The sequence below is a fragment of the Perognathus longimembris genome, chromosome 1 (assembly GCF_023159225.1).
Source record: "Perognathus longimembris pacificus isolate PPM17 chromosome 1, ASM2315922v1, whole genome shotgun sequence".
NCBI classification, from domain to species: Eukaryota; Metazoa; Chordata; class Mammalia; order Rodentia; family Heteromyidae; genus Perognathus; species Perognathus longimembris.
In genome coordinates, this window is record NC_063161.1 from 46,531,116 (window position 1) to 46,551,158 (window position 20,043).

Genomic DNA, 20,043 nt, shown 5'->3' on the forward strand with positions numbered 1-20,043 from the left:
TCTATAATTTTTTAATGCATTCATTTTAAGTGCTTTTGTATGTAAGGTATGCCTAATTAAGTGTAAATAGAAACAAGAAAATTGATTGCAATTTTTAAAATAATATTAGATAGTTACAACTTTCTTTTCACCAAGGTATCATTGGATTTTGGAGTTTTTAAACTTTGTACCAATTTTAGGATTCAAAGTTTTCAAAGGAATATAAGTTATTAGAACAAAAGTCTGCAATTTAATTATTTGACCCAAAGAAGTAATTACGTTTAAAAATAACATACACAATTATTATAGCCTTACAACAGAAACTTTTCAAGTTGAATTTCTGTTCTCTGTGTATTCTATCCCTGTCATCACAATACACTAGAATTTTATTTCCCTCCATGAGATTTCAAGGTTCATCATAACTGATGCTTCTTGAAAGGCCACTTTGAGCTTTAAAAGTTCTCAGATTTCCTACTTCTTTTCTATCACAACCTCGATTACATAATATAATACGTCATCTATTTTTGTATTGGTAACGCTTCAAGCAATGCAGAATACCTCATAGCAAATGTAAGATGCTTAGAAATAAACACATAGCAAACTGATTAGATAAACACGTCTAGCAAGGTTCACTTGTATAATGTGTTCCCTATATAAGTCTATCACTTTTGGGCAAGAGATTTGTAGAGAAAGATAAATGTTAGTATTCTTTTTCACAGGAAATTATTTGCCCCTCAGAGTTAAGAAACCTACTGAAAAGGAAGGGGAAAAATCATGTCATTAAAGTTAATGTAAATACATGCTCTGGAGGAAATGACAAAATAAATAGAATTAATGTAATATAATTCCTGTTGCAAGAGCTTATTATTGACACCTACAATCCACCTCCTTATTTTGAGAAAACCAAGCCAACCCTTTGAAGCAAATGCTTGAAAGCTTCTTTTACTTGCTGGTTCCTTAGGCTGTAGATGAAAGGGTTTAGTAAAGGGGCCACAGAGGTATAGAGCAGAGCTACGCCTTTATTGAAAGTAACCATATCCTTTTCCGATGGCTGTGTGTACATAAAGAAGCAGCTCCCGTAAGTAATAGAGACAACAACCATATGTGAGAAACAGGTAGAGAAGGCTTTGAATCTTTGATGTGCTGATGGAAATTTTAGGACAGTTTTGATGATGAAGGTGTAGGAGAGGACCACTAAAAAAAGTGTGATAACAAGTGTCATCACAGATAAGACAAAAGCCAACATTTCTATGAAATGTGTATCTGTGCAAGAGATCTGAAGGACAGGGGAAGTGTCACAGAGGAAATGATCAATCTTTCTGTTTGCACAGAAATCCAGTTGGAGTCCTAAGAGCAAAGGGGGAAAGATGGTTAAGAATCCAATTACCCAGGAGCTGAGCACCAACTGGTGGCACACCTTGCTGTTCATGATGACAGGGTAGTGCAGGGGTTTGCAGATGGCCACATAGCGGTCATAGGACATGGCAGCCAGGAGGTAAAACTCTGTAATTCCTAGTAGAAAAAAGAAGAATAATTGAGAAACACAACCATTGTAGGGTATTGTCTTGTCTCCTGTGAGAATGCTGGTCAAGAAGCGTGGGATGCCAACTGTGGTGAATGATATTTCTAAGAAGGAGAAATTTCGAAGGAAGAAGTACATGGGAGTCTTGAGGTGGGGGTCCAGCAGTGTGAGCAGGATGATGACAAAGTTCCCCATCAGGCTCAAGATGTAATTGACAAAGAGAAACAGGAAAACCACAATTTGTAGCTGAGGGTCATCTGTCAGTCCCAACAAGATGAACACGATCTCCTCTGATTTGTTCTTCATTTCTCTTCTGTCCTATCAAGTCTACAGAAAGTAAAAATGATTTTCAGATGTGAGGAAAGACATTTCTTCTCTTTCATCCATACAGTGTATCACATTCTGAAATTGACCAGTGCATACATATTTTCTCAAATCACCTTAGAGTTCTGGGTGAGGAACACATGTTGTATTTCATCTGTATGTTTATATGAACATGGAGCTTCTTCATTTGTTCACAATTGTGTAATTCCTATCAATTTCTAGGAGGCATAGAAGACCTCTGAAATGTAGATCCTTAATTTGATTTATGTTAATGTGTGACTCATCTTTCTAATATCTAATCCTTGTAGGTATTAAAATAGTTGATATTTTTAATTTTTGTTTTTCTCTGATATTTTAGTAAAAAATTAAATATTCTTATTAACAAGATTAAAAGCCTATATATGTAATGAATATTGATTTATGTGAATAATTAGAAGACCCATAAACTTGGAAAACATGTACATTTCCTCATGCTTTGCAAATGCTATAGAAGCATATAATTTCTTAGTTAATTTTTGAAGTTATGGAGTAAAAAGCAAATAACACATGGAAAATAATCTATATATGGGATTTTGTGGGGTTTAACAAACAACAAACCCAAAGCTAGCCCATGCCAGTAATCAGAATTTATTCTCTTGTACTGTTTAATTCAATGAATCCTTAGGACATACTTGATTCTTGATCATCAAGTCTTCTAATTATTCACATAAAATCAATATTCATTACATATATAGGCTTCTAATCTTGCTAACAAGTTTTCAGGGAATTTTTAAATTATGTAGTTACTTGCTTTTCTTGGAAGATTACCAAGACTTCATCTTTAATTGTAGTCATCCCAGATGTCATTTTTTCCCCTCACACAATTTCATTGTGGGAAGTATGGAAATGTTGATACAGATAGCAAGATAAGTATTTTCCATCTGATTATAGTTTTGAAAATAGATGTGTTCTTATCAACATGAAATGGATAGTGAAGTGTTATCAAAACAGAGAAATGTACACATGGGTTTGGGATATGTGGACATGAGAAAGAGTGAAGAGAAAGGAAAAGTCTTCAGAGCATAAAGAAAAATACATGTGTATATTAAATGAATGAGTTTAAGAAAGAGAGAAATATTGAATTATTGGAGATAATTTTGTAAATATCTAAGTAAAAAAGTAAAGAGGGGAAAAATTCTCAAAACAGAATGTGCTTCTATGACTAATGATGCACTTCATTTATTTGTTAAGTACCTCATATGGGCATGAGTCCACATAAGTCAGGTTGATCTGGAGATAAAAGAATTTGAGGGTTTGTGATAAGTTTTAAACTCAATGGACAGTGGGACTGCAAGTGAGACAAATTGTGAAAAGTGAAGATAGCCCTATCAGAACATTGATGTTGACATATCCCACAAACAAGAATTGAATCAATAACCTAATCCTGTATTTACTCACAATTACTGATGTTAAAACCCTTATTTTCAAGTTGTGTACATGTTGTATAGGGAAAAGTGCAATGTAAAAAAACCGAAAAAATGGCTTACATTCATAGTGATGGATCACCTTAAGAAAATCTAACTTCTCAGGACAAATGGGAGAGAATGATGGAAAGGCTGGCACTGATCAAGGTGCATCATACTCTTAACCGGACTTGTTGAATTGAAACAACTTCTTCATAAAAAAATAATAACAAAAGAAAAGGCATTGATAACTCATGTTTGTAATCTTAGCTTCTAAGTTATGAATGAGGCCTGGGGATTGTGAGTTGAAGTTAGTCCAGGTACTAAAGTACTTGAAACTGAACCTGTAATTAACCTGAAAATTAACTGAGCTGAAGGTATGGCTCAAAGTGTAGAGTGCCAGCAAAGCAAGCAAGCTGAGCAAGATTGTGAGACTCTGAGTTCAAGCCTCAGTACTGGCCAAAGCAAAACAAAACAGACACACAAACAACATAAATAGACTAGCTTCAGAAATCAAGATTTAAAAAATTTTAAAGCAAATATTTTCATCATCACAATAAAATAATATCATTTTGCAATGGAAAAAATTCAAGGTCTTGTTTTCTGTACTGAAAAATATTAACTAAGTTGTTTCCAATATCTAATGAATAAATTACTTTTTAGAAAATAGAACTCAAAACATTAAATATATAATGACCAAAAGTTATTGATAAAGTAAAGTTCTCTCCAGTGTTAACCACAAGAATTTAGAGGAGAAACCAAGCATTTAGCTCTTTTGAGATAACCTAAACAGAGCTGGGACAAGATAGTATATTCAGATGAAGCAGTATATGATAAAGAAACAGAGTGACTTTAGCAAGATTTGGTGAGATACCATGTTTAGAATTTACCAGTCTCATCACTGCTGATAAAACCTAAATAATTAAAAAAATCCTTGAGTATTGAAAAATAGCCCAGAGTTCTTTAACACATTCAGATAATTGAGAGAATAAAAATGTGCTAATTTGTATGAACCACATCAGTGACAACATTGTTATAGAATATTTAATGATATGGTATCTACCTAGAATTTCCTCATATCAAACATGTGGTTTGTATTGACTTAGTAATCACACACAGCCTGCATGCCTACCACATACACATTCACATTATGAGCTCAGGTGAGCACAGACCAATACACACAGCACATTTAATTTTCTTCGATATTATGGGCATCATAAAAATGAAAAGACTTTTCAGTTTAAATTCATGATTTAAATTTTCTTATTTGGTAGAAAAATTTGAAGTATGCAATTGTTATATGTGCAGTCTTTCACCATTATCTCTATAGGTCAAACTGTAAAAAGTACTGAAAAACACTAACCCTTTAGCAGGCTAGGAGCTTTCTTTAATAAACTCCATACACATATTTAGGGGATCCTTCTGTATTTCAATACTTAACTCATCCAGCTGAAGACAAGGGAGCACTGCTAATCCATTCTTTTTCCCCCTAAAACTACATTCTACATTAAAGGAATATGAGTGATCTACATACTGTCTTTTCTGATTAATTGATTCCATCTTGTTACAAAGCCTATCAGTTACTCTCTTTTCTACATTGTACTACAATTCATTGTAAATCTTGCTAAATTTGCCATACAGTGCAGCACCTCTGGACACAATAGAGCATGTATGCCTCTGCATCTTGCTGGAAAGCATCTAATAAGAACAAAGAATCCTCGCGGTAACACTCTTAGAACATAATTTCCTAAGGGATTACCAAATTGTATACTACAGAAGTGGTTTCTATACCAATACCAACACACACACATACACGCACAAACACAATTTCTACTTCTTTTAACTATATCCTTCTGGAGTACCCAGTATAGCTTGATATGATATTAGATTGCTCACTACACATTATCTATCTTTTGAAATCACAGTTTCATAGTTGAGAGTTTAAAAACCCAGCAATACAAGATGGAAATGGCTAGACTGGTATGGACCAATGAGTCTATGTTAATATGTCATAGTACAAAGACCTCGGTTCTTTCCTTTTGCTTATTTGCTTCACAAAATATCCTGTCAAACACACACATAAATTCACGGAGACACTTCAGATTTGTTTACAGCTGCATAATTCTTATTTTTTGAGTATAATACAATTTATGAAATCACCCTTTCATATGTTAGCTCATTGTTGAGCTATGATAGTTCAGTTCTTGGGTTTTCAGGAATTTTTAGTCATGAAATTATTTTGAATTTTGTTGAAGGCTTTGTGTGTATGTATACTGATATGTTCCTGTGATTTTTGTCTGTTCCTGCTTCTGTGTTCTGTAACACTTAATGATTTGTGTATGTTGAACCATCAGTGAAATGAGACCAACTTGATGATTATGTATGCTGTGTGTGTGTGTGTGTGTGTGTGTGTGTGTGTGTGTGTGTGTGTACTGTGGTTTTAACTCAGGACCATGAAATTGTTTCTCAGATTTTTTTTTAAACAAGGCTGTTTCTGTACTCCATGAGCCACATCTCCACTACTATCTTTTTAGTGGTTAATTAGAAATAAGAGCCACATAGCATTTTCTGTCTGGGCTGGCTTTGCGTTGCAATTCTCAGATCTCAGCCTCCTCAGTAGCTGGGATTAAAGTTGTGAGCCACCATAATCTGAAGGTGTATGGCATTTTAAAGTATTGCTGAATTAAGTTCACAAGAATTTTATAGAGGGTTTTTGAAACTGGGTGATAGTTTTCTATGTTTGTATCTAATATTGGTAGAATATATTCAGTATAATACTGGATTTGTTTGTGTCCATATCTAGTATTGGTAGAATATATTCAGTATAATACTGGGTTTGGAAGTGTTCCTCCCCTATTTATTTTGTGTGAATATTTAAGAAGCTTTCATGTTAGTTTTCTGAAGGTTTGACAAAATCAGCCATTAATCCATCTGCTCATTAGCTTTGTTTTTTTTGTTGAGGGACTTTTTATTATTTCTCCAATCTTATTGGTGCATTTTACATTAGTTATATTCTCCTGGTTTAATCAGGGTAGCTCATTATGTGTCTAAAATTTCTAACTGTCTTTCAGATTTTTAAATGTATTAGAATATGATCTTTTAAAAATATTATTCTTGGGCTGGGGATATAGCCTAGTGGCAAGAGTGCCTGCCTCATATACACGAGGCCCTAGGTTCGATTCCCCAGCACCACATATACAGAAATTGGCCAGAAGCGGCGCTGTGGCTCAAGTGGCAGAGTGCTAGCCTTGAGCGGGAAGAAGCCAGGGACAGTGCTCAGGCCCTGAGTCCAAGGCCCAGGACTGGCCAAAAAAAAAAAAAAAAAAAAAAAAAAAAATTATTCTTGATTTTAGTGGTCTGTTTTAGTAGCCCATATCTATCTTTAATTTTATGGGTGTGTCTTGACTCTTTTAATTAGATATCTTCATTAAGGATTTGCATATTTTTCTTATCCTTTCTAAGAACCAACACTTTTTAATTGACCACTTATATTGTTCTTTGAGTTTGCATTTCAATAATTCAAGTTCTGATATATATTATTTCTTTCCCTCTCATTTTGAGATTGACCAGTTCTTGTTTTCCTAAGACATTTATAAGTATCTAGGGTATTTACTTAGTACTTATCTAAATATTTAATTTAAGTCATTATAATGATAAACTTTCCCCTTAGAATCACTTTCACTGTTTCAAACATGGCTCACTGTGTTGTATTTTCACTTTTATTTGATTCCAGAAAATCACAACTCTAATAACATTAGAACATGAAGAAGGAAAGATAATATTAAGTAGACCAAAAATATATGAGTTAATAAGAAGAATGAGAAAAAAATTAAGAAGATAATGATAGTAATAAAAATAAAAACTAAAATCAAAATGAAGCTACATACACTTGACTAGTAACTTTGAGTATGACAAGTATGTTTTATAAGTAAAGGCCTAATCTATAAAAGAAATAATTGATGAGAAGATGGCCTTTGAAAGTAAGACTGTGCTATGCAACAACAGTATTTAGATAATAAGATATGGTGGGCACTGGTGGCTCACGACTGTAAACCTAGCTAACTATGAGTCTGAGATCTGAGGATCACACTTCACAGCCAGTTTGGGCAGGAAAGTCCATGACTCTTATTTCTAATTAGCCACCAGAAAACCGGAAATGGTGCTGTGGCTCTAAGTAGTAGAGCACTAGCCTTGAGCAAAAGAGATCAGGGACAAGAGTAATGACTTTTACTATCCATTGGGTTTACTTGTAGACTTATAGACACATTCTAATTATTACAAATGAGGAAAATCAAGTAACTTACGCTTCTTTGGGTATGGTTTACATCACTAAGTATAATATTTTTTGCAAGTCTTTCCATTTCCTCACAAATGGGGTAATGTCATTCCTTCTGATGGAAGCATAGAATTCAATTCTGTATACATGCCACACTCTAAACATTCACGTAGTGAGACCAAAGGAGGACATTCTTAGGATAACAAGGGCTCAATAGCTATGTGCACATGACCATGTAAAATGTTGCTTATCCAGTTGAACTCCAAGAAATAGAAATAATGATTTTTATTGTACTGTTTGTGGCTCTTCTTTTTCTTTACTCTTTTTTTTTTGTTTTGGTTATTCCCTTTTGTTGCTGTAATTTATTTTGTACCCTTTGTCAAGTATGTAAGTCTATTTGGTTTGGGGAAGGGAAAGGGAAGCACAGAAATGATGGGACAAACGGTGAACAATTCAGTAGTAATATTCACTAGATATTACGTTGGAAATGAAATATACAACTTCTGGAATAAGGGGAGATAGGAAGGGAAAAACTGGGAGAGAACAAGGGAGGAGGTCACACTGTCCAAAAGGAAATATACTTATTATCTGACTTATGTAACTATAACCTCTCTGTACATCACCTTTACAATATATATATATATATATATATATATATATATATATATATATATATATATATATATATATATATAGAGCTCAGGGCTGGGAATATGGCCTAGTAGCAAGAGTACTTGCCTCGGATACATGAAGCCCTAGGTTTAATTCCTCAGCACCACATACATAGAAAAGGCCAGAAGTGGCGCTGTGGCTCATGTTGGCAGAGTGCTAGCCTTGAGCAAAACAAAGCCAAGGACAGTGCTCAGGCCCTGAGTTCAAGTCTCAGGACTGGCAAGCAAAAAGGGCTCAAAGGCAGTGGCTAGTCCCTGAGTTTAAATCCCATATCTGACAAAAAATAATAATAATCAGATAAGCATTAACTTAGAACAAAATAGCTAAACTTTGCAGCCAGCATGGTCCCCCAAAGGGAGTAAGTGGAAATGGACCCTTCTTTCATGAGCATTTTTGCCATCTAGGAAAATTTCTCAAGTCCTTTTGCCTAGAAAATGTCAGTTGAAGAGTGGAATGCTAAAGACATAGAGGGAAATCTTTTTCCTACTAATCCTTGTTTGGCATGTAGTTTATGTCTAATATACATTGGGGAAGGAGAGGAAGATTAGTACTTAAGTGTATTTATTTTTCACACTGAATTAAGGAAGGCAAACTTGTTTTGAGAATAGAACAGTAACCATGCTGATAATCAAATTAGTATGGGAAACCAACTGTGAGGAAAGGCAGTTACGGGGGAGAACACATGTTATTACACTGAGCAAAGAGGCCAAGTTCCCACTAGATGTTTCTGGAAAATATAACACTATCTACAGCGACTGAAAGATCACCAGCAGATATTTACATTCAAGATATACTTAGGCTTGTGCAGGGAGTGACTTCACTATGATGGTTTCTATAGCTGCATAGATATGGGTGTTTGTCTATGCATTGGCTGGAAATGATAGTATGCTTTGATTGTAAGAAAAGTGTAATTAACTTCATGACAATTGAGATTAACAAACTAGTTTATTTAATATAAGTAATTGGAACTGAAGTCTAGACTTCTATTATTTTTCAATTACTTTTACAACAAATTATATTTACAAATAAAGTAAATATTGAAACTCTACTGGAAAAATTTCCTATTAGATTTTCAGTTCTTTTGCATATAAACAACTCATCACAGTACTTGAGAATCTTTATATAAATATATTTTACTATCTTTACGTAGTTGTACAAAGGAGTTGCCATTCAATGAAGCAGTTTCTGAATTCAATGCATCTTAATCAATATCACCCCTTTCCTCATTCTCCTCCCTCCCTCCCAATCCCATCCTTTCTCTTAATTTTCTTACTTTGTAGGATATGCATTGCATTTATGACTGCATCCTCCCCCTTCCTTGCTTCAATCACCTTATCCTTTCTCCTATTTAAATGTTTATCACAAATGATCCTTCCTCTTGAAAATATACTTTGACCTTTAAGACAATTCAAATTTTCTGCTTTTTTTCTGTCACAATTTTAGTTGTATTCTGCAATGGTTATGATATATTCTATTAAAATGTTATCAGTACGAATTCTTAAGAGCAAATATGGAATGCTTAGCTACAAAAATAGGTGTCAATTGAACTAAGTATATCTACCAAATTTCATTCATATAGACCATATTGGATGTAAAATAATTGTTATGAGAAAAGAGGTATGTGGGGCACTGGCTTGCAGCTTTAAGAGGCGGTTCTAGCCGGCCCACCTCTTCTCTAGCCCTGGGGCAGTGTGGCTGTTATCCCCAGAAAGGCGGCTCTAACCAGCCCCGCCTCCTGCCTCAGATCTCCTGTGAGTCAAGATGGCCACGGGTGATGAACCCAGAGGTGGTCCTGTGGGCCGTGATGTAACCAGGTGGCTGGTGCCTTAGAGGGTTTCATGGGGAAGCTGGACTGCCATTATGGCACTTCAAGATGGATAGCTTCATTTTTGAGGCTACACTGTACTCCCCCCATACTTTTCTCTACCAGACCTCTTATTAAAGCTTTAAATGTTTTTACCGATGGAGGAAAGGCAGGGTCTGCCGCAGTGGTATACTCCACCTCCTCCCCTGTTAATAGGAAAGAAGACACCCACTACTTTGAGCCAGTTACAGGGTCTGCACAGTTTAAGGAACTGTATGCAGTTGCCCTGGCACTAAGCCATGTTCAGCAGCCAATGAACCTGTTTACTGACAGTTTGTATGTAGTTAATTTGTTACCAACCCTAGTGTCCTCATATATTAAATTAGATAGAAATTCAATTACTCCTCTGATGATCCAAGTCAGGTGTTTACTAAAGGAATGGGCTGAGCCTATTTTCTTGTAGCACCAAGGACTACCTGGATACCTGGCACAAGGTAACCAAATGGCTGATCATCTGGCCACTAAAGGGACTATTATAGCTACAGCCACTACACAACCTCAAAATTTTCAAATGGCTCAAGGACTCTATGAGCATACACATTTGAATTGGAGAGGGTTATGTTGGGGTCCATCTTTCTCCCCTGGATGGAAGGGGCTTGAGGCACCTCCCCCAGCTGGGGAATGCGGCCCTTCCATCCTCTCTACATTGGAATCCGGAGAAACCGGTTGGGCAAATAGACCCCCCGACTTAGCTGGCAGCCAGCCCGGCGCCTACCAGCCCCGCCCTGGTTCGGCATGCTCAGAGTGACGCAGCCCCTTGGGGCTCAGGTGACAGCCTCTTGGCCTATCGGAATCCTGGCCAACCCCCTTCCTTCAGAATCATCTCCCCTTGACCTTCCCTCAATAAAGTTAGTTCACTCTCAGAAGCCTACTCCATGGTCCATGTACGCTAGCTCCCAGGGAAGGATAGCGGTCACATTACCACGTAGGTCGCGCGCACGCCAGGCCGGAGTGACCCCTACGTCTCACTCTAACTTACCTGTAGATCGAGGGTTAGGGGAGAGGACGATACGGAGGGTAATAAGAGAGAAAGAAATAGGCATCTGAGCCGGGTCAGAGAAACAACCCCAACAGGGTTACATCAAAGACTCCCCTTAGTTCCTATAAAGGACTTGAGAAAGATCATAAGGACAGGCAGATCATGTATGCCATTTCTGCAGGTCCCTCCTCTGCAATCTCCTGGAGTTAACCCCAGTGGCCTTAAGCCTAATGTCATCTGGCAAACTGATGTAACCCACTATGCTCCCTTTGGAAAATTAAAATACATATTTATGCCCATAGACACCCATTCACATGCCTGCTGGGCAACAGCTCATTCAGGTGAGAGGACCTGGCATGGTGGAAGCAATTTTCTACAATGTTTTGCTATCCTGGGGCTCCCCCTACAGGTAAAGATAGGTAATGGACCTTGCTTTATTAGCAAACCATTGCAGACATTTTTCCAAATATGGAATATTAACCATACCACTGGAATACCATATAACCCAAGGGGTCAAGCCATAATCGAGAGGCATAATAAGACCCTAAAGGACCAACGATTAAAACAAAATGGGGGGGGGGGGGAGCAGCCCCCATGACCAGTTAAGGACTGCTATGTTTACATCAAATATTTTAAATCTCTCCAAAGACCAACCTCTGTTGGCTTTTCAGAGGCATTGGTCAAATCAGACACCTTATTTAAAGGTGGAAGTCCGATGGAAGGACCCCCTTACTGGAGCATGGCTAGGTTCTGACCCACTTACCAGCATGGGAAGGGGCTTTGCATGTGTCTTCCCGATTGGGGAACCAAGCCCAATTTGGATACCAGCTAGAGACTTAAAATATTGTTCATCAAAATAACCACCCCAGCACTCACTCTTGAGGAATGTCTTCTCCTCGTTCTCTCTAGGAAAAAATAAAGACCATGGTGGATTTCTTCCTGCTCCTCCCTGGAAATACAGGAAGCCTGCCCGTGTGCATCAGTGGTGGATGGCAATGGAGACAGCCAGCCTCCCTTCCTCCCAGTGCCCGGCCTTGCTTGCTTCCTGGACACTACCTTGGCATCTTTCGTGGTGCAATGTTTTACTGTGGCGATATTGCCTCCAGCTTTGCGAAAGAACTGGAATGGAGTATTGCACTGTTGTTTCCCTTTTGCCTTTCCCCTGCTGCTGAGCTTAAGGGTTCCTGTTGGAGGGAATAGGCGTTGAGGGTTTTGGCACCTTGCTTCAACGTTTATGACAAAATGTTTACTAACCACATGCATTAAGTTACTAGCACCTTGGCTGCCGTGGGCCTCCAGAGTCGCCAGAGCCTGAACCTCCTTCTACCTCACCACCAGAGAAGGAATGCTGCCTGCATTATCTTGCGTGGAGCAGAAATGGACTAAGAACTCCAATTTTCCCTGGACTGAGCCTAATGGGTGGTTTCTTCACCTACTCTGCCTTGTGGGAGAGGCCCCCCATTTGCCTTGTGTTTGCATTTGCCTTATGTTCACATTTGCCTTATGTTTACATTGCCTCATGCTAGGGCAAATATGTTTCCCCTAATTTTATTTATTTATTTATTTATTTATTTATTTATTTATTTATTTATTTATTTTTAATTAATTGAACATAATTTTTTTTACAAGGTGTTGTGCAAAGAGGGTGCAGTTACATAGTAGGGCAGTGTGTACATTTCTTGTGATATCTTACAACCTGTTTTTCCATCCCTTGTCTAGGTCAGGTAGACACATATGCAATATACAATGTATCAAGAACATATACAGTGTTCACAGACTTGGTCTCTACTGTCTCTCCGTCTCCCTTTGTTAACAGTCATATATCAGGGAGATCATGCCCCTTTGTTTTCTATGTTCTAGGCTTGTCTCACTCAACATTATTTGTTTGAGTTCTGACCATTTCCCTGAGAATAACAATATTTCACCATTCCTAATCGCTATGTAGTATTCCATTGTGTATAAGTACCATATTTTTTGGATCCATTCGTCTGTGGAGGGGCATCTGGGTTGTTTCCATATTTCGGCTATTGTGAATTGTGCCGCGATAAACATGGAAGTACAAATGTCTTTTTGATATCTTGGGTTTTGCTGTTTAGGATAGATGCCTAGGAGTGGTATGGCTGGGTCATAGGATAGGTCTATATTGAGCTTTTTGAGAAACCTCCATACTGTTCTCCAAAGTGGTTGTACTAATTTGCACTCCCACCAACAATGGAGAAGGGTTCCTCTTTCCCCACAGCCCCTCCAGCATTTGTTGTTTCCTGAGTTCAGAGTATAGGCCATTCTAACTGGGGTGAGGTGGTATCTCAGGGTTGTTTTTATTTGCATTTCCTTTACTAGCAGGGATGTTGAGCATTTCCTCATGTGTTTCTTTGCCATTTTTATATCTTCTCTTGTGAAGTCTCTCTTTAGCTCTTTTGCCCATTTCCTAATAGTTTTATTGGGCTTGGAGGGGCTTAGTTTTTTGAGTTCTCTGTAGATGACCGATATCAGGCCTTTGTCTGTTGCTGTGCTGGTAAATATCCTTTCCCATATCGTTGGCTGTCTTTCTATTTTGGTGGCTATGACCTTAGCTGTGCAGAAACTTTTTAATTTGTAGTAGTCCCATTTGTTGAGTCTTTCCCCTACTTGTTGTGTCCCTGGGACTCTATTCAGGAAGTTCCTTCCTGTGCCTATAAATTATAGTGTCTTTCCTACTCTGTCCTTCAGTAGTTTCAAGGATTCAGGTCTGATGTTGAGGTCCTTGATCCATTTTGAGTTGGTCTTGGTGCATGGTGATAGGCTTGGGTCTACTTTGAGTTTTCTGCATATGGCTGCCCAGTTCTCCCAGCACCAGTAATTGAAGAGGCTATGTTTATTCCATTGTATGTCTTTAGCTCCTTTGTCGAATATCAGCTGGCTGTAAGAGTGCGGTTTTATTTCTGGGTCTTCAATTCTAATCCACTGGTCTTCCGATCTGTTTTTATACCAATACCATGCTGTTTTTGTTATGATGGCCTTGTAGTAGAGCTTGAAGTCTGGTATGGTGATACCTCCTGCACTATTTTTTTTGCCTAGAATTGCTTTGGCTATTCTAGGTTTTTTGCTGTTCCATATGAATTTATGGATTGGTTTCTCTATTTCAGTGAAGAATGTGGCTGGGATTTTGATAGGTATTGCATTGAATTTGTATAACAATTTGAGCAATATAGCCATTCTCACTATATTGATTCTGCCTACCCATGAGCATGGGAGGTCTTTCCATCTCCTTGTGTCTTCTTTGATTTCCCTTATTAGATTTTTGTAGTTTTCATTGAATAGGTCTGTCACGTCCTTGGTTAAGTTGATCCCTAGGTACTTTATTCTTTCTTTGGCTATTGTAAATGGAATTGTTTCCATAATTTCATTTTCTGTTTGTCTATTGCTGGTGTACAGAAAAGCTGCTGACTTTTGTGGATTGATTTTGTATCCTGCTACTTTGCCAAATTGGTTTATTAGGTGTAGGAGTTTGGGTACTGAGTTTTTTGGGTCCTTCAGATATAAGATCATGTCGTCTGCGAATAGGGATAACTTGATTTCTTCCTTGCTGATGTGGATCTCTTTGATGTCCTCCTCTTGCCTTATTGCTATGGCTAGGGATTCCAGCACTATGTTGAACAGAAGTGGGGAGAGTGGGCATCCTTGTCTTGTTCCTGAGTTTAGGGGGAATGATTTAAGTTTCTCTCCATTTAATATGATATTAGCAGTTGGTCTGTTATATATGGCTTTTATTGTTTTGAGGAATGTTCCATCTATTCCTGTTCTCTCCAAAGCTTTTAATAGGTATGGATGTTTTATTTTGTCAAAGGCTTTTTGGGCATCGACTGAGATAACAATGTAATTCTTAATTTTAGATCTGTTTATGTGGTGAATTACGTTGATTGATTTACGGATGTTGAACCATCCTTGTGACTGAGGGATGAAGCCTACTTGGTCATGATGTATGATTTTCTTGATCAGTTTCAGGATCCTGTTAGTTAATATTTTATTGAGGAGCTTTGCGTCTGTGTTCATTAGTGATATTGGTCTGTAGTTCTCTTTTTTTGTTGGGTCTTTGCCTGGTTTGGGAATGAGTATGATATTAGCTTCGTAGAATGAGGTTGGGATTTCTCCCTCTGTTTCTATTTCGCGGAAGAGTTTGAGGAGTATTGGTATTAGCTCCTCGCTAAAGGTTTTGTAGAATTCATTGGTGAATCCATCTGGGCCTGGGCTTTTCTTAGTAGGGAGGTTCTTAATTACCTCCTGTATCTCACCGTAAGTTATTGGTTTATTTAGTTGATTTATTTCTTCTTGGTTCAGTTTGGGCAGTTTGTACTTCTCTAAGAATTGATCCATTTCTGTAAAATTATTGTTTTTTGCTGAGTAGAGGTTTTGGAATTAGCTCCTTATGATTGTTTGAATATCGTGTGTATTTGTAATTTTTCCGGTGGAGTCCCTGATTTTACGTACATGAGTCTCTTCTCTTCTTTTTTTTGTAAGTCTTGCAAGGGGTCTGTCAATTTTGTTTATTTTCTCAAAGAACCAGCTTTTAGTCTTATTTATTTGTTGAATGGTCTTTCTATTTTCAATCAGATTTATCTCTTCTTTAATCTTTGTGATCTCTCCCCTCCTAGTTGTTTTAGATTCTGTCATTTCTTGTTTCTCCAGTTGTTTTAGTTTCATCGTGAGGGTATTCACCTGCTCTGCTTCCATTCTTTTAATGTGGGTGCTGAGTGCAATGATCTTGCCCCTCAGTACTGCCTTAGCTGTGTCCCATAGGTTTCTTTGTGATGTGTTTTCTTTGTCATTGTGGCTTATGAATTCGTTGATTTCATCTTTAATTTGGTCTGTGGCCCAAGTGTTGGATAGCAGCGTGGGGTTTAGCCTCCAAGAGTGTATATAGTGTCTGTGGTTTCCTTTGTTGTTGAGGGTTACCTTTAATCCACTGTGATCAGATATAATACATGGGATGACGTCAATACTTTTGTATTTGCTGAGGTTCTTTGTGTGGGCTATGACGTGGTCTATTTTGGAATATGATCCATGGGCTGCTGAAAAGAAGGTGTATTGGGTCTCTGTAGGGTGAAAGGTTCTATATAGGTCTGTTAGATCCATTTGGGAAATGGTGTTATTTAGGTCCTCAGCTCCCTTACTAATCCTCTGGGTGTTGGATCTGTCTCTTGGAGAGAGAGGAGTATTAAAGTCACCCACTATGATTGTGTTTGCATCTATCTTGCTCTGTAATTCTCTGAGAATTTGCTTTACGTATGTCGGGCCTCTTTTGTTCGGTGAGTATACATTTATCACCGTGATTTCTTCATTCTGAATTTTTCCTTGTATTAATATGTAGTGTCCTTCTTTGTCTTTTTGAGTGGACTTTAAAGAGAAGTCCAGCTTGTCTGAGATCAGAATGGCTACACCTGCCGTTTTGGTGGGTGCATTTGCTTGGTAGATCTTTCTCCATCCTTTCATTCGAAGCCTGTTTTTGTTCCTTGCTGTAAGGTGGGTCTCTTGTAGACAGCAGATGTTAACTTTTTGTTTGCGAATCCATTCTGCCAGTCTGCTCCTCTTAATCGGGGAGTTTAAGCCATTTATATTTAAAGAGATCAAGGATAAGGGTGTTTTTTCTCCTTCCATTTTCTTGTTGGGCTGTTTTTTCCTCTTTTTTTTTTTCTTCTTGTCTTTAGTGAGCTGGTCTTTCTGCTGGACTTTGGCCATTGAAGTTTCTTTCTGATTCTGTCTGTGTGTCTTTTACGATCTCTGTTGGGTGGGGTTCCCCTCTTAATATTCGCTGTAGGGCTGTTTTTTTATTCACATACTCCTTTAGCTCCTCTTTGGTGTGGAAAGATCTGGTTCTCCCTTCGAATGTGAACTCCAATTTCGCTGGATATTTGATCCGAGGTTGTAAATTGTTATTCTGAAGTACTTGGATGGTGTTCTTCCACTCACTTCGAGCATGGTAAGTTTGTGTGGATAAGTTGGATGTTACTCGAATCCTCTTCCCATTGAAGAAAGTTTCCTTCTTCGCTTTGGCTGAATTCAGAATTTGCTCTTTAATCTTGAGGTCTGTAGTCTTGAATATTATGTGCCTTGAGGTGGTTTTCCTGGGGTCTGGCCTGCGAGGTGTCCTATAGGCTTCGGTTACCTGGATGGGGTCCCCTGTGAGATTGGGGAAGTTTTCTGCAATAACTTTATTGAGAACATGATTAAGCCCTCTGTTTTGGTATTCGGCTCCTTCTTCTATTCCAATTATGCGCAGATTATATCTCTTGTCTTTGTCCATTAGTTCCTGGATTAGTCTTCCCTGAAGCTTCAACTTTTCTTGGAGTGTGGTCATTTTCTGGTTGTTGTCAGCTGCTTCATCGTCCAGGTGAGAGATTCTGGATTCTATATGGTCCACTCTTTGTGTTATGGTTTCAATTGTGGAGTTTATGGATGTCAGAGAGCTATTTATGGTTGTCATATCAGCTCTGATCGTGGAAATTTCTTCCTTTAAGGAGTTGTATTTTAAATCTATTTTTTCATGCATTTCAATTCTCAGGATGTGGAGATTTTCTTTAAAGGCGGCTTGCATTGTATCCATTTTTGCTTCCATTCCTTTCTTGGCTTCCTGGGTTTCCTTCCAGATTTCCGCTCTAAACTCATGGAATTGTTTTCTGATTTCATTTCTGACGCTTTCGATCATTCCTGTTGACATGGCCTCATTTGCTTTTATAGTCTCCATCTCCTCTTCAGTCGTGCTGCTTTTTGGAGCTGGCAAGTTGGCTTGCCCTTTGATGAACTGAGTTATGTTTCTTTGTGATTTGCGCATCTGGAAATCTGTGGATGGCTTCTCAGGTTTGGTTTGTAGCTCTTTCCTCCCTCCTGTGTAGGCATATCTACGGCAGCAGGTGCTGCCGCTGTGGCCCCGCCCACCAGTGCAGGGTACGCCTACCAGAGCGGGCGCTGTCGCTGGGGGCCCCGCCCTCCTGTGCACTGTTGTACACTACAACAGGCACTTTAGCGGGATATGCCTCCCAGAGCGAGTCCTGTGTTGTTGGGTTGTGCTTGCGCCCTCCCGCGAGTCCGTTGGGGGAGGCGGTATGTGTGGAGCCCCGTGGGATTGACTGTCCGGGTGTTGCTTGGCACCCTCAGACCTTGCCTCCGCTGCAAGGAAGGGGATGTGATCAGGCTCAGGTGACCCTGCTGGGCTGGTATTGCCCACCAGCGCCTGTGATTTTAGTTGTAAGAGTCTGCGAGGTTCAGGCGCCTTGGGTGGGGCTTGCCCTGCCGGCTGTCCCCCGGCCCCTGTTGGGAAGGGGGCGGGGCCGGTTCTGCCAGTTCAGGAACCTGTGGGGGCTTGGGGCTGTTCTGCCCTTCCCCTGCTAAACTGACTTCCCAGCGCCTGGTGGGAGCTTCCCGCCTGATTTGGGGGTTCTTTGTTCCCTCGGGGGTGGGCAGGGGGAGGGAGGGAGATCTAGCTTCTTCATCGGGCTTGGGTCTCTGATAGCTGGTCTCCCGTTGGGGGAGGGGATAATGGGGGGACTCACTTTTGCTGCTTTGTGTGTGTGTCCCGCGCAGCCGTTGGTCCTTCAGGGGTTGGCGAAATGTTGTGGTGGCTTCCCCAGTTTCCTCTTTCTGCCGCGCTGGGTTCCCTTGTCCGAACCTGGTGTGGACCCGAACCTCTCTCGCTGCCGGTGTGTGTCTTGGTCTGCACCTTGCCTTGTGTCCGTGGGGTCTCCCGCTATATGAATTCTGCGCTCCTGGCAGCCTGTCTGCCGATCGCAGGGTTCCCATTTCCCAGCCTGGCCCTGTTTGGGCCAGGGTCGGCTGGTGGGGGGAGGGTGCCCCAGAGAATCTCCGGCTCCGTGTAGGTTTTTGGTTCTTCTTTTTTGCTCCTTTTTGTTTTCCTGCGTTTCTCCACTGCGTCTGGATGCTGGTTTTGCTGGGTTCTTGATGGGGTCTTGGGTGTTGGAGTTCCCAGCTCGCTATTCAGTTGGTGCGAGTCGGGGTGCCTCCCCATTCTTTCGGCACCATCTTTCTCTCTCCCCTAATTCTTAAGCAATAAGCCAAGGCTGTCCAGTCAATGTTGGTCTGGTGGCATTATGCTGCTTTTAGCCATTGGGAACCCTATGAGGTTGGTCACGACACCCACCAGGACACACAGCCTACCAGGGTGTACAGGCATGAGGCAGAAATAACAGAGCCTTCTCTTGAGTGCCAATTCTACTCTCCCTGAGTTCTTCCACTGGGCTGGCAGGCCCTGCAGGTAGGTTTGCCTGAAGAGCTAGGGTGTTAGCCCATGATGGGTAAGACCTCCCAAGGGGGGGCAACCTAAGACAGGCGCATTCTCGAGTAAGGCACCTCCTGCTAATTAAAAACAGAAGGGGGAGATGTGGGGCACTGGCTTGCAGCTTTAAGAGGTGGTCCTAGCCAGCCCACCTCTTCTCCAGCTCTGGGGCCGCGTGGCTGTTAGTCCCACCTGCCTTCTCCGGGTCCGGAACCAGAAAGTCAGCTCTAACCAGCCCCACCTCCCGCCTCGGTTCCGAGGCATGTGAGCCAAGATGGCCACGGTTGATGAATCCAGAGGTGTTCCTGTGGGCCATGATGTAGGTTTACGCCGCCCTTAGGGGAAGTCCCATAATGCCCACCCTTGATGGACAGCCCAGCCAGCCTATCACAGTGCTTAGCTAGCCACTCTACATCCATCCCCTTCCTGGCATCATCTAGCCTATAAATGTGATTGTCCCTTATTAAAAAGTCGGAAGACTGTGTGATATTTCCCCGGAATTGTCTGCGTGTCCTGCCTTAAATGTAAGGGGGCTCGGGGTGGGCGGTTTCGCGGCTCTGCCTCTTCTAGGCTCAACTCCGTAGGATACGCTCCCTGCTTATCCCATGGATCAGGAGGAACACTGGGGGCCGAGTGTCCCAACAGAGGTAAAGGTAATTAAAAGTAGATTTAACTTTTTTTTGAAGAAGGTGATCTTAGCCTAGAGATTAGGATGATCT

At 40.0% G+C, this 20,043-nt stretch overlaps 1 protein-coding gene across 1 annotated transcript; it reads right to left on the reverse strand.

Moving 5' to 3' along the window:
* Positions 1-868: 868 nt before the first annotated feature.
* LOC125363461 (olfactory receptor 6C6-like) lies at positions 869-1,807 on the reverse strand. Its single transcript, XM_048362707.1, has one exon. It carries the CDS (start codon positions 1,805-1,807, stop codon positions 869-871), a length of 939 nt encoding a protein of 312 aa, XP_048218664.1.
* Between the last annotated feature and the right edge of the window lie 18,236 nt (positions 1,808-20,043).